The 13,445-nt window shown below is 45.1% G+C and overlaps 1 protein-coding gene across 1 annotated transcript in view; it reads left to right on the top strand.

The window, feature by feature from the left end:
* Nucleotides 1-13,445, top strand: part of LOC108748240 — a 38,609-nt gene that overhangs the window by 21,164 nt on the left and 4,000 nt on the right. The window contains exons 3-14 of the mRNA XM_018486268.1: nucleotides 399-524; nucleotides 3,930-4,110; nucleotides 4,415-4,734; nucleotides 5,193-5,457; nucleotides 8,456-9,188; nucleotides 9,561-9,793; nucleotides 10,597-10,773; nucleotides 11,030-11,240; nucleotides 11,322-11,523; nucleotides 11,659-11,968; nucleotides 12,062-12,255; nucleotides 12,424-12,597. Coding sequence (XP_018341770.1) covers nucleotides 399-524; nucleotides 3,930-4,110; nucleotides 4,415-4,734; nucleotides 5,193-5,457; nucleotides 8,456-9,188; nucleotides 9,561-9,793; nucleotides 10,597-10,773; nucleotides 11,030-11,240; nucleotides 11,322-11,523; nucleotides 11,659-11,968; nucleotides 12,062-12,255; nucleotides 12,424-12,597 — 3,126 coding nt within the window. The remainder of the gene's footprint in view (nucleotides 1-398; nucleotides 525-3,929; nucleotides 4,111-4,414; nucleotides 4,735-5,192; nucleotides 5,458-8,455; nucleotides 9,189-9,560; nucleotides 9,794-10,596; nucleotides 10,774-11,029; nucleotides 11,241-11,321; nucleotides 11,524-11,658; nucleotides 11,969-12,061; nucleotides 12,256-12,423; nucleotides 12,598-13,445) is intronic.

Raw genomic sequence — 13,445 nt, 5'->3', positions numbered from 1 at the left:
ATCTGAATCAATTTTAAACTAAATAAATTAATATTTTTATTTATCGTTTGACATCGCTGGAGCAAATTTAAATTACATCGAATCATGTGGGTATCAATAACATTAATCGTATTGATGTTTGGCGATATGTACACACTGAGTGCACCATATGCAATATAAGTATTAAGCAATGCATTGAGTCATCCAATTATCAAATAAGCATGATTATTATTGAAAAGAGAATGTTTTACAAAGTAATTATGAATCGTATGCCTGAACATTACCTCTGAAAGATGCCTGTTTGTTATTATTGCTATACGTGCATGTGTCAGTCAGGGAAAGTGGGGGTGGCGGGTCGCTTTGATCCTCTCTCGCGCGATTTACCTGTGCCTTAATATCAAAATTTCATCGCCTTACAGGAGCTGAAGGAGAGCTTCAATTACGGCCTCTTTTGCCCGCCGGTGAATGGAAAAGCCGGAAAATTCCTGGACGAGGAACGCCGTCTCGGCGATTATCCTTTCAATGGACCCGTCGGGTATCTGGAGGTAAGAAATCGCGCTCCCTTCCTTTTATTTCTTATGCCAAGTCATTCTTTTTAATCTGCGATTGTTCGCGTAGTCCGAGAATCGATCGTGCTAATTCCATTTATTATTGTTAATTGGGAGGGAAGACAATGCCAATATGTTTATTTCAGTCGGACGATCACAGTCGGTTTTAGTAACGTGTGGTAGTGAGTGTACGGCAAAGGCTTCCCGTTTTAGTAACGGAAGGGTTAAGTAACTTCCTCGCGTGCGCATTAAAGCTGTCAGCAGACCCACTTCACGCCTGATAGGATCTAATTACGTTTCTAAGCTAAATAACGAGGGAAGACAGGAATATTCTTTAACAGATGTGCGACCGAAATATGTTGGAATTGAAGCTTTTACGTAAAAAAAAAAAAAGAATCTAATTGTAAAAAGTAAAATTAGGATCTGGAGAATTACCTTCTTGAATAAGAATTTATTTGAATTATGTAGGAAAAATAGGACATGGCAATACATTTATGAATGACATTTGCACTTCTTCACGAGCCCTTATTTATATTATATCGAATTTTTTTTTTTTCTAAGTAAATTTTAAAAAGACGATACGTTGGAAATTGTTGATGACGTCTTCAATTTCAAATGAAAGACCCGCGAAATATAATAATTCCTTTTCATAATACGTAACGAAAAAGAGAGGGTTGCGGAAGTACGTATAATGTAATTAATCATCGCGATGATCCTCGCTATCCTCGCTATACATAAATCACTCGGTGGTCGCGCGGTGCGACGAATCCGCGCGCGCGCTCGCAGCTCCGACCGGTGATGACTTGAAACGGGGGATTTGCGAAAAACAAATAATCCCCGGTCCCGGGTTAACGAGATCTGGATCCTATCCCGCGGTTTTCTTGCGTAATCGGTGCTAGTTCTCATCACCATCCACCTCGCCGAGTTCCCTGCGTCGTCGCTGTAGTTACCTTCTTCTTTTCCTTCTTCTTCTTTTCCTCCTTCTTCAGCCGATCCCGATCGGTTCCACCGTGCCAGCTGCACGTCCCCGCTTCGTCGCGGGAGATTCACTTTCAGGGACGGCTGACTCATACAGCTTCTTTGAACCATCTTTAAGCCGCATTCACCTCGCACGAGTTACAAATTACATGGGGCCCGTCGGCGAAAAACTCACATTTAACTAACGCCTGTCAGCAGGATCCCCACTGGACAACAATGGGCCCAGTGTGCTTTCGAAAGCCATAAGTCCGTGTGGACATGTCGCGAAGATCTGTCTTAGCAATAATACCTTTACAGCGGGACTGTATTCTCTCCGTAAACATAGATGTTGCGGGTTCTTCAAGGTATCACGTTTCATCAAGATTCGCTTGCTATTATTTAATTAACAATAGCGTCGCTGGTCATTATCTTGACAAACAAGTCGCAAGATTTAATACTTAATAATCTCTTCTTAGTATGCAATAAATTCATTATCTTATTCAATTAAGGGATCGTGTAATCTCTCTCTGACGTTTACAATTGAAAATTAATAAAGTAGATTAAATGAGTTACAAGAAAAAGAGAAGAAGGAAAGACAAAATTATTTTGTTTTTGCATTTCTCAATGCCGTAATATATTAGCCGCGTGCCAATAAATAATAATTTTCTTTGTAATAATCGATCCCTTCTGCCAATTTCAATACCGTTTTCGTCACGAAAGTCGGCGGAAGTTAATTTCAGGCCCGCTTCGATTTATGCCACTTCCTTTGATAACCTGACGATCCATCATTTTGCACGAGTTACGTATTATTGAACAATTGGAGCGGGACGTAAGGAGCCACTTTGGCAAATCATGAGTCCGATGAAAAATTAAAAATTGACTACGTGTCAGCGGTGGCCGTCAGCTGAGCGCCAGGGAGTAATTAATTATCAATAGAGAGAGAGAGAGAGAGAGAGAGAGAGAGAGAGAGAGAGAGTTACCTCGGGCAAGGTCGTTATACGCAACATTGAGGAATCTATTCAAGATCAGCATGAATTATGTGTTCTTTCTCGATTTCATCTCGTGGATATACTTCGCCGGTTCGGTGTAAAAACTTACTTCGCTGCTTCACCATGGTTGCTTTTTTTTTTTATCCACCTGACATATTCGCTTCCTGTCGCTTCTTGGTGGAGCGAACGAATCTTTCCCGCGAAATTTCGTAGGCAGGCAAGATAGGAACGCGCGCATCGCTCGATTCTCATTGTTCGCCCTCGAATTTCGGTCGATATTCGCTCTGTGTCGGTCATCAAAGTTGGGATAAGCGGTACCGTTAGGTCGAGGCTGCTGTTCAGCGCGTCCGTACGCATTCATAACGCGATAAAACCGGCTGATGACAGCGCGATGCACTTACGCATCCGGCGTTACTGTACGCATTGGCACAGTGCTCTTTATCTTGCTGTTATTGGTCGCGTACAATGCGGCCACGCGGTCGCGTCGAAAAGAAGTGGCGCGATAGATGATGAGATGTGATTCTTCGCGACACCGTTTTCACAATGCTGTCCCAATTGTATTATTCGTGATTGAATAAAAAATAAGTTGCTTTCATAAATTGAATCCAAACATAGGTAGGATATAAAGTAGGCCTACTTTAGCCCAAATCTTGCTAGTAGCCCAGATAGTATAAATCGTGATTTTGGACATGCGTTATGTTTGGATATTATTACATTTATATGAAAATTTACAAAAAACCCCGATTTTAGGTCAAAGTATTCCACTTTACGATATATACTAATATTATTTAAACACTTAAAAAATTGTAAGAAATTTTAGAAAATTAAACAAATGAAATTGTAAGAGAAGTAAGGGAAGCGTATTTTTCTATTAATTTTCAGAGACGTTCAATAAACGTTTTATCGGCATTTAAGAAATATATAATGTAGGGAGAAAGAATAAATCGCGAGTTCCATTCTCCTAAGGGCATAGCTGTACTTTACACCTTATGTCACATCCGGTTTATTGCGTATTCATCGATAACAGAGAAATACGCGTGATGAACGTATTCATAGTAGATTGTAAGAAAGTAATTATAACCGTCCAAGTGAGACGATCTGGCGATGAGATACATTTACGCGATAGCCATGCGCAGTGTTCTCCCTCGCGATGTATTTACATAAGTACTACTAGGAGCTACTGCTGGTCTATACCGTGACAAATTGCACACGACGAATAGTCGGATAGCGATATATCCGGGTATCTTACTATCGACAGGTATTACGGTTTTATTTGATCCGCTGCATTATCGCGTGTAATATAGAAATAATTAATTCGCGTCAAGCAGCGTGCAATAAATTTCACGCTTTTACATCGATGAGACGGAAAGTGACACATAGTTAATAGCCATTCCAACAGCAGCGCGGATTGCGTGTTTAGAAAGTGTAAGTTATATCACTGCCAAATCAATTTCAGCTGAAATATAAGAGGCGAGTTTACAAGATGCTGCATTTGGATGAGAAACAGCTCAAGGCTATGCACACTAGGACGAATTTACGAAGGTTATTGGATTATGTGCAAAGCAGTCAGGTCGAGAAGATCGCGAAAATGTGCAGCAAGGGGCTGGATCCTAATTTCCATTGTCAGGAAACAGGAGGTAATTCACAATGCACAATTGCGAGAAAATTACAAACTGACTTGCGAGTGATATAGAGCGTGATTTCTATCAATTCCATCTTGACGAGACACGCAAATATTCATCTCGAGATAATCATTTTATTGGATTTTATTATTTTATGAAACTAAAAGTTCTATAATATTTATATTTTATCATACGGAGATAATAGTGAAAATAAAAAATTACAGAATTAATTAAAATTAATATTTTATGTATTTTTTTTATATACGAAAAATAATCGCGAGCTCGTTAAAGCGATTATTACGAATTTTCTCGATTCCAGAGACGCCTCTGACCTTGGCAACGACCTTGAAAAAACCGTCCAAGGTTATAATTGCATTGGTCAACGGCGGTGCTCTCCTGGACTACCGAACGAAAGAGGGCTTGACAGCGATGCACCGCGCTGTCGAACGGAACAGTTTGGAGGCGGTAAAGACGCTTCTGGAACTGGGTGCTAGTCCAAATTACAAGGATACCAAGGGCTTGACGCCGCTCTATTACAGTGTCATTTACAAGACCGATCCGATGCTCTGCGAGACGTTGCTTCACGATCATGCGACGATAGGAGCTCAGGATCTCCAGGGCTGGCAGGAAGTTCATCAGGTTGTGTGCTTCTTTCTGTAGATTTTTATCGGATGAACAAATGGAGTTTCGTATATCGATACTAAAGATAAACGAATATAGGAAGGGTTATATTTTCTTTACGAACGTTCTTATATATAATTCAATGAATTTTCGAATAAGATTCGATAACGCATTTCTTTATCTCTTCGTTACATTAATAAGATATCTCAACGCAACGCCATGCCTGGTGATAATTTTTTTTTTTTTTTACAACAACTAGATTCGAAATCTTATCTCCTAATGAGATCAATAATTTTTTTCTAAGACCCAATTTCTCGTAAAACGCCGCCGTCACGAGTTCATTCATAATTCCTTGCGTAAGAGAGAAAAAAAAAATACTCGAGCCGGAGATTGCGCGAGCTGGCGAAGAATGCGGCTTGAACTCGATTGAACGATTTCCGCGCCTAATACGCGCCTGCTCTGCCGTGTGCCCGCAGGCATGTCGCAACAATCTGGTGCAGCATCTGGACCACCTGCTTTTCTACGGCGCTGACATGAACGCGCGCAACGCGTCCGGTAACACGCCGCTGCACGTGTGCGCGGTGAATAACACGGACGCCTCGTGCATACGTCAGCTACTCTTCAGGGGCGCGCAGAAGGACGCGCTCAACTACGCGAACCAGACGCCGTACCAAGTCGCCGTGATCGCGGGCAACATGGAGCTCGCCGAGGTCATCAAGAACTATCAGTCGGAGGAAGTCGGTGAGTGTTATGAGCGTCGCACGAAATGTAAAAAGAAAAGTCGAGTTCTTCCGCGATGAGTAGGAGAGACGAAGGAATGCGGGGGCGCGAATATCCGGACGCAGAAATACCTCGCTTGGAGAGGTCGAGGCGTGATGCTGCAAGAATAAACGACAGACGTTGACGATCTCTTCTACCTATCTACCCCCCCCCCTCCCTCCGTCCATTCGCGTTCCTGCTTCTCTTTCCGTCTCTCTCTCTCTCTCTTTTTCTCTCGAACATTGTTCCGTCAGCTCGTCGCTCGCGCCGACGATGATAACGCGCGCCGAGCGGCGATCGTCCTTCCGGGATCACAAATGGGACGAACGGGCTTAGAGAAGACGGATTAACCGTAATCTCGTATTACTCGACAAGATTTCTTTTCACATTCAATCCGCCACACCCGCGAAAACTATCAGCGTGGCTATTTGATTCTAATCCCCTCCTCGCGAACGCGCGCCCCGTTTGTTAGATTAGTTGAAACTCTCGCGCCGTACATCGAGAGTTAGCGACGAGCGCGACGGGTCTGGGGAACTTTTCTGATATAATCCGATACTATTTTGTCGACACGATCCCCCCGCGATCGGTTAGATAATTAAAATGATTCGGGGCCTTGAGAATAGTAATTAATTATCGCGATGCCGATTGCGATTATTGCCGATATCGTGTATTTTGAGAGCGATATCTACGATATCTAACAATATCTGCAATTAGTTTGTTGAAATAGAGTCGTATATGGCCGCGATCGTGCGACGATAAGGTTCACAAATGTTATCTGATAAGAAACGAGATCGTGGTCTGCGAAACGTATATGTTTTTGTGTGGCATTATTATAGCCGAGCATGGCATGAGCATGTGCACGCTGCTTCTCCTGTAATATAGAGGTAGGCATCAGTAGGTAGTTTCTCTCGTATCGTATTGTAGTTACTTAGAGGGTGCTTCTGGAATTTTGTATATTACACGCGAGGTGAGCGTTGTGAGCGTGACGTATGTGTGTCAATGTACCTCTATCTACCTGTGTTTGTGCTGTGTGACGAGTAACGTAAGATTTATAATCATTTGTCATGGGATTTTTGGTGGTGATGGTCGTGTATGACGTCGAGTACATTTGTGATATCGCGAAGAAGTAACGACACTACCTCTTGATAGATTGCTTTCCAGTAACTAATGGTACTGTATTTTTGGGTCACTGTCGAATGAAGTCAGTGTTGCCGGATCGGGAAAGCTCGTATCTGATACAAGACAGGTGTGAAATTTTAAATAAATAATTTCTTCTGACTTAATAATTAACTACTAAATTAGTTGATTGAAATTGTCAAATTTTGGATCAGAGTATTCCGTTTGCATTTTGAAGAACATTTTATCGTTACACTTATTTCTGAGTTTCTATTTATGTTTTAGTAAATTTTCTTTCAAAACGTTCGGCAATGTCGGTAAATCGAACGTACTTTTACGTTGTATGGAACATGATGACGCATTGAATTATAGATTTTTTTTTTCTGGCAGCATTGAATTTGCAAAAAATGTCTTGACTAGTAATGTTTGGTAGTTCGAGATACGTTGTGAATCGACGTGGTCCCCGCGAGTCGTCGGAGTTTCCAGAGCCTGCAAGGAACCCGAAGAAACACATTCCCGACGACTTGACGATGGCGACGTCGATCGTCTGTGCACATGACGTATTCCGACGAAATTTACCCGTAATCTCGAGCACATTGTATCGCACAAAACGGATACAACAGATCGGGGACGGAGTCGTTATCCTTGCGTGTGCTTTCTACAGCTTTTCCGTCTGTACAGGGTACCCCGGGATTGATGAAAGCATCATTCAAGTTTTAATACTTTATCACTTGAAATAAATAATTCACTCAAATAAAAATTCTATCAGAATATAAAGTTCGCTCCGGGCTTAGCTTAATGATACTGCAATGATATATGTTTTCGTTACTCTTTTAAAGTTAAACGATGAATTCCCGAGTGATTTTCCAATTTAGCTTATACTTTGAAAATGATTAGTAACCGAGTAGATTTTCGCCGACAACTCCGTAAGAGACGTAACATCGTCTACTTCTTTTTCGTTGGTTCCGAGACGGTTCCCTGTACATGTCGGTACTAAAACGACGAGTGCAATATCTGGTTGGCCCGGGGTTACCCGGGGAGAAGCCAATAACCATCATCGTCGCCATCACGAAATAACATTGTGCGTGCGCGCGTGTATGCGTGCGTGCTTATGTATGCGACACGGCGTCCGCTTGTAAAGATCGCTTTGCAAAAGTCCCGCACGATGATCTTCCGTGTCGGAACACCGGAAGATCGATAGTGGAAAATGGAGCCTTCGGAGCTCTTGCCGTAAACTCTTCGTTTTAACAAACATAATGTATAAATCACGCAACTAACACTCGCATGTCGATTAAACGCGGGATAACAACGGCGCATAAACGCTGTCGCGATACTTGACGCACGCGCCGATTAAGTAATTTGTTCGAGCAAGCCGTTTCGCTCACGAAATATTGTCCTCATCGTGTAACGCGCGGCTCTTTATACACACGTGTAAACTTATCCTCTTAACCCTAGACAGTACAAGCGGTATTTATATAATTTCGTTATTTATGATTTCAGAACTTTAAGGTGACATGATGTGCTATTAGATCATCAGGTTTTAAAAAAGAAACTTGATGATGAACCTTGACAAAATACAATAAGATAGAAAATCAGATTAGTATAGAAACGAGATTACTGGAATCGAGAAAAGTTTTTAACTGTTTAGGGTTCAGTATTTCTAGCTCGCGACTACTTTCCGAACGATCGTAATGATAAACAGATGCAATATTAATCGCTCGATATGATTTTCATGTTTCGCCCCTGAAGACTCGTGCCGGCGCTCGTCTGAGAAGACGGCAGAAATACATTGCCCGCGCCTTTTCTCTTGTAAGGCTAAGTAATCTTTTCTTTACTTAACCTTGCAACCCTTGCGATTTTCCAGTACCATTTAAAGGACCGCCACGCTACAACCCGAAACGACGCTCGGTGGCCTTCAGTGGCACTTCTTCGATGATGACGACGAGCTGCTCAGCGAGCAATTTGGGCACCCTCACCAGGATACCGTCCACCGAACAGCACGCGGTGACGTCTAGCGCCGGCGGTGGTACCACTGGTACCCTTACCAGAACCATCTCAGTGGAACAGTACTCGAGTATCACGCGAGTACCTTCCGCCGAGCAATACGCTACCACCGCAGCAGTGACCGTGAGTCTTAATCGAGTACCGTCCACGGAACAACCGTATCCACCACCTCCGTCGTCTGGCATACTCGTTCGGGTCGCGTCTGAGGAGAAATACGCGCCGCCTGGTGCTGTGCTTAACAGAGCCTCGTCCGGCGAGCGATACGATGCCACCCTGATCAGAATACCGTCCTCCGAGCAATACCCGACCGCTAATACGCTGATCAGAGTACCGTCCACGGAGCAGTACCCAACCGCCGCGGTGGGCCTGACCAGAGTACCGTCCACGGAACAATATCCCTCCTCCACCGGTGGCGGCGGGATCACGATCGTCGGTCAGACGACTGAGTCGAGCCACCACGGAAGCCACCTCGGCAGAGTACCGTCCGTAGAATCGAGCAGAAATGATTTACCGAGAATACCGTCCGAACAGAACGGCCACCGACTGACGTCGGAGTACCAGAGTCCAAATTCCTTGAGAGATCCTAACGTGAGGTAAGCATAGACGAGAAAATCGTGCGCGAGCGCCGCCGATCGCTGGAGAAAACGCGATAAAATCGCGTGGTTAAAGCGGACATGTGTGGGAGGGAAGAAAAGACACTCTTCTCCTCTCCCGGGGAGGAGATTCATCAGAATTCGACAAAGATAATTCACGCTTCCGAGTTCGGTCGACACTCGCAAGCAACGACGTTCGTTCGGTACGCTCGCGCGGTCACCGATGCTTCACCCTGATCAGGACCGATCCACGTGTGTGGGCTTGGCTGAAATTGCAGTCTTGCATTCGCCACGCGAATCTCTGGTCTTGATCGGCGCGAAGCGCGATCGATCGCCGGTGTACCCTAAAAGTTGTGTACGCACCATTTCAAGATTGCCGAGCGCCGCGGAGAATTATTCGAACTTGAGAATGGAGGGTCTGACGAGGCTGCAAGAGCACCGACTCGAGCTGCAGCATCGCCTCGATATGCATAGATCGCAGATGGAGATGCCGCCGTCGCCGTCACCGAGCAGCAGGAGTTTAGCACCTTTCAGCTCGGCCAGCTCGAGCTTGTCCGAAGGCAGCAATCAGCCGTCCGGCGAAGACTCGGCCAGCATCGTCACAGGTACACTATTATTTTCTCATTCTATCTCCCCTTCAACCCACCCTCTGCCAGCCCGCCCTACGATGGTGAGGGGACCAGAACAAAGAGATCTGCTCCTCAATGATCCACGAACGAACAGCGAAAAACACGAACATCGGTAGATATACCCCGGATTCCACAAGAGAGCCAACTGCCAAAGATATAAGGAAGCGGACGGTTGTTTCTTTCGCTCAGCATATATCGCGCTTAAAATCGACGGACCATCGTCATGATGTATGTACCATCACCACCAAAAACCGGCGGCGGTACGCAAAGGTGGTCAAACGACACGATGAGAGAGATTAATCGGACGATGGCTTTGATGGTTCGTGCATGCTTCCGTTTTTGATGTCCCCGAGGATATTAGAGATCCCCGAATTGATGGCTCCACCTTGCCGCCCAATCCAGCGAGCGAGCTCGGCGAGGTCTCGCTCGTGGAGAGACACGTTGCGCTTATTTTCATTAGCGGCCGCATTTTAGGATGTGATGAATGTAACGCGACTGGCGATTTCTAGAGCTCTTTGCCGTCGTAGAGCGCAATCTATAGGCGAGTCGAATTGAGTTGATTTTTCTGAGGCCGAGTGCGCTGAAGTTTTGATTTAGCGTTATAAGAGTTAGCCGTTTTTTCCTTTCCTCTCTCTCTCTCTCTCTCTCTCTCTCTCTCTCTCTCTCTCTCTCTCTCAAGGATTTCGATTTCTTGCATGGCGTTTATCGCTCGGTAAAGCGATGCGGGGCGAAGCACGAGACATCACGCTGAGTACATCCGATCGTTGTCGATTTTCTAGACAAGAGCCTCGGCGACACGGCGTCCGACGTGATCAGCGACAGTTCCGGGGTGGGAACCTCGCAGTCCGACACGACCAATTCATTATCCATTCCCGGCACGACGGTGGTCTGCGTGGAGAACTACAGCAGCGGGATCACCGGCCATCTAACTATCAATCAAGGAGACATCCTTGAAGGTACACCACCAGGCAAATCCAACAAAATGTACTCCTCTCATCTAGTTGACTTCGACGACGACGTAATGTTGCTCGCTCGATGTCCCATGACATTCCGTTTTCCCCCATTTGATCGGCACTATATCATTAACACCGTGTTCCGTATAATTGGGACGACAGACGTCTCACTCTGTCTCTCTCGATTTCTGTTTTATAGGTAACGACCAGAAATATTTTTTTAATTGCAAGCGTGTTTTTGTTTCTTTATTTTTAACAGTCACCGGCGCGACCGACTGTGGCCTCCTGGAGGGGGTCTTACGCGGGCAGGGTACCGGTCTATTCCCTGCGCATTGCGTTCAAGAAGTTCGGCTGCGCCACACGAATATACCTCTGGGTCCACAGCCTGCCAGGGACGGACGAAATCGAGTTCTAGGCCGCAGAGAATCGCAACACAAGTACTTCGCTACCGCGCCTAGATTAAAGAAACCGTGAGTTTCCACGCTCAATCATTTTTCAACTCGTTCTTTATTTAATGAAGGATATACAATAATGATAATTTGAACTGTCAGTGTCACGTCGGAGCCCCGCACTGTTGTTCTTCATCGTTCGAGGAAAGGCTTCGGCTTCGTGTTGCGTGGCGCCAAGGCTACTTCGCCACTAATGGAACTCACGCCGTCAGCCAAATATCCAGCGTTACAATATCTGGATGATGTCGATCAAGGAGGTGTGGCTGACCTAGCAGGTCTCCGAAAAGGAGATTTTCTCATTCAAGTAGGTATTTAGAGATATTAATTTACTCTGCTAAATACGATAAAAATTACTTTTACTTCTCAAAATTGTAGTATAGAATTTCATAATTTTATATGCTTCAAATTATATTGCACTTTTCTCTTACGAATATTCAAGATCAATGGCGAGGACGTAACGACGGCTTCGCACGAACACGTGGTCGATCTGATAAGGAAATCGGGAGAGTTGGTGCGAATGACCGTGGTCTCGCCGGTGATCAGTCTTCCGAATTCCCAGTCGGCGGCCGCATTGCCAACTAGTCAACCGATTCAGAGACAATATGCAACCTTGCCGCGCAAGGGTAATAACAACGTAGTGATCGGCGGTACGCTTGGCAGGTCTCCAGCTCCTGTACCGCCTCGAAGAGATCCGAAGACAACGCTAAGCGTGGGACGAGCGAGAGCGCGATCAATGGTCGCAGGATTAGGTAACAGATCGATCTGATGTACAGTAGGCATTGTGTGAAACAACATTGGTGTTATATATATTCATGATTCCGTGCTTGTGATGTCTCTCGTAGAAGGAGGAGGCGAAAGGGACGATCGCGACGAGATAGCATCGACTGGTGCGAAGTCAAGTAGTGCGGAATCGATTCACATGCCGCAGCAGCCATCGACTGGACCGAACACCGGTCAGAACACACCAGTACAACCGAGAACAGCCAGCATTCGATCGCGTCCGACCTCCAGCAGAATCACTGCCGCGGAACTTGAAGTAATTATCTATCATCCGCTTGCGGCACGCGCGTCGAACATGCTCCCTCTCTCTTTCTTCCGCTCGATCACAGAATCTATCCGTGCGCTCGTTGTCCTCGAATTGAATGGCATTGTGTGCACGAGACGAGACCGAGGCTTCAGCTTCGTCCTTTAATTTCTCTTCCAGGAACTATTTCAGCGACAGCAGGGTAGCGCCGGTGGTCAATACAGTTCGTCCATGATGAGCTCCTCTCACTTTCAGACTACTACTACTGGTCAGTCCACCAAGTCGCATCCGTCGTCGCCCGCCAAGACCGGCAGGGTGTACGCGAGCGTGGCGGAGATGAAGCGCAAGGGCAAAGTAAGGATGACCTGCCACTCAGTTACGAGCTCGCACTCGCCCTCTCGTTCGCGTTTTCTCTTTTTAACACTAACCCTATAGTTAACATAATAAGCCCTTCGATGAAATCTACCCTAGATAATAGTTATTAATTTGTTTATTTGTCTGTTTGTTTGTTCATCTCATCCACATCAGTAGTTTGATCGAACTTTTTTGACATCCCTTTAGACAACTTATATATTTTTAATCATCCCATAGAATCTAATAGACACGTTTCTTTTTCACTACTTATTTTCCTCGTATCATCGATAGTAATTCGATAGTAATACGTTGACGCAATACTCGACGGTTAAGGAGATTACCCCGTAAGAAAAGTCTACCAGAGTCGTCAAAGTCGAAAAGTCGAAAGCGTCGTCCGGCGTTTGATGAACGCTCCTCTCTTTGGGCAATGGTAATGGTGGCTGTTTTCTTTTGCACGTGTGTTATAGTTTGCGCGTAAACCGGTGCGAGCGCACAGCAAAGGACGGTCCTGGTGCGGGCGAGATGACGAGGACTACTACTTATATTACTGATCGAAAATACTTTGTTTCTAGCTCGTCCATGGCTTGCATGATTTCAGGTGACTAAGCCATTTGCTAAATGAAAAGAAATCTGACGTCCGCGAGGGCGTTAGGTGCCACCACGTTCAGCTTCGTGTTCACGCCTCAAGTATGATTAACTAATTGCCGCATTTGCATTTAACCAAGTTCAGCGGTTTTGCTCAGTTTTTTAAGTCGCTTTTCAGGATTGGTTCTATAAGCATGGAAGGTTAATAATACGTAACTACGTTCTTCGCAGTATTCGACAATATTAAAAAACACTTAAATGAC

This window comes from Trachymyrmex septentrionalis, unplaced genomic scaffold, assembly GCF_001594115.1.
Source record: "Trachymyrmex septentrionalis isolate Tsep2-gDNA-1 unplaced genomic scaffold, Tsep1.0 scaffold22, whole genome shotgun sequence".
NCBI lineage: Eukaryota > Metazoa > Arthropoda > Insecta > Hymenoptera > Formicidae > Trachymyrmex > Trachymyrmex septentrionalis.
The sequence above is the reverse complement of the archived record's forward strand: the minus strand, read 5'-3'. Positions and strand labels throughout refer to the sequence as shown.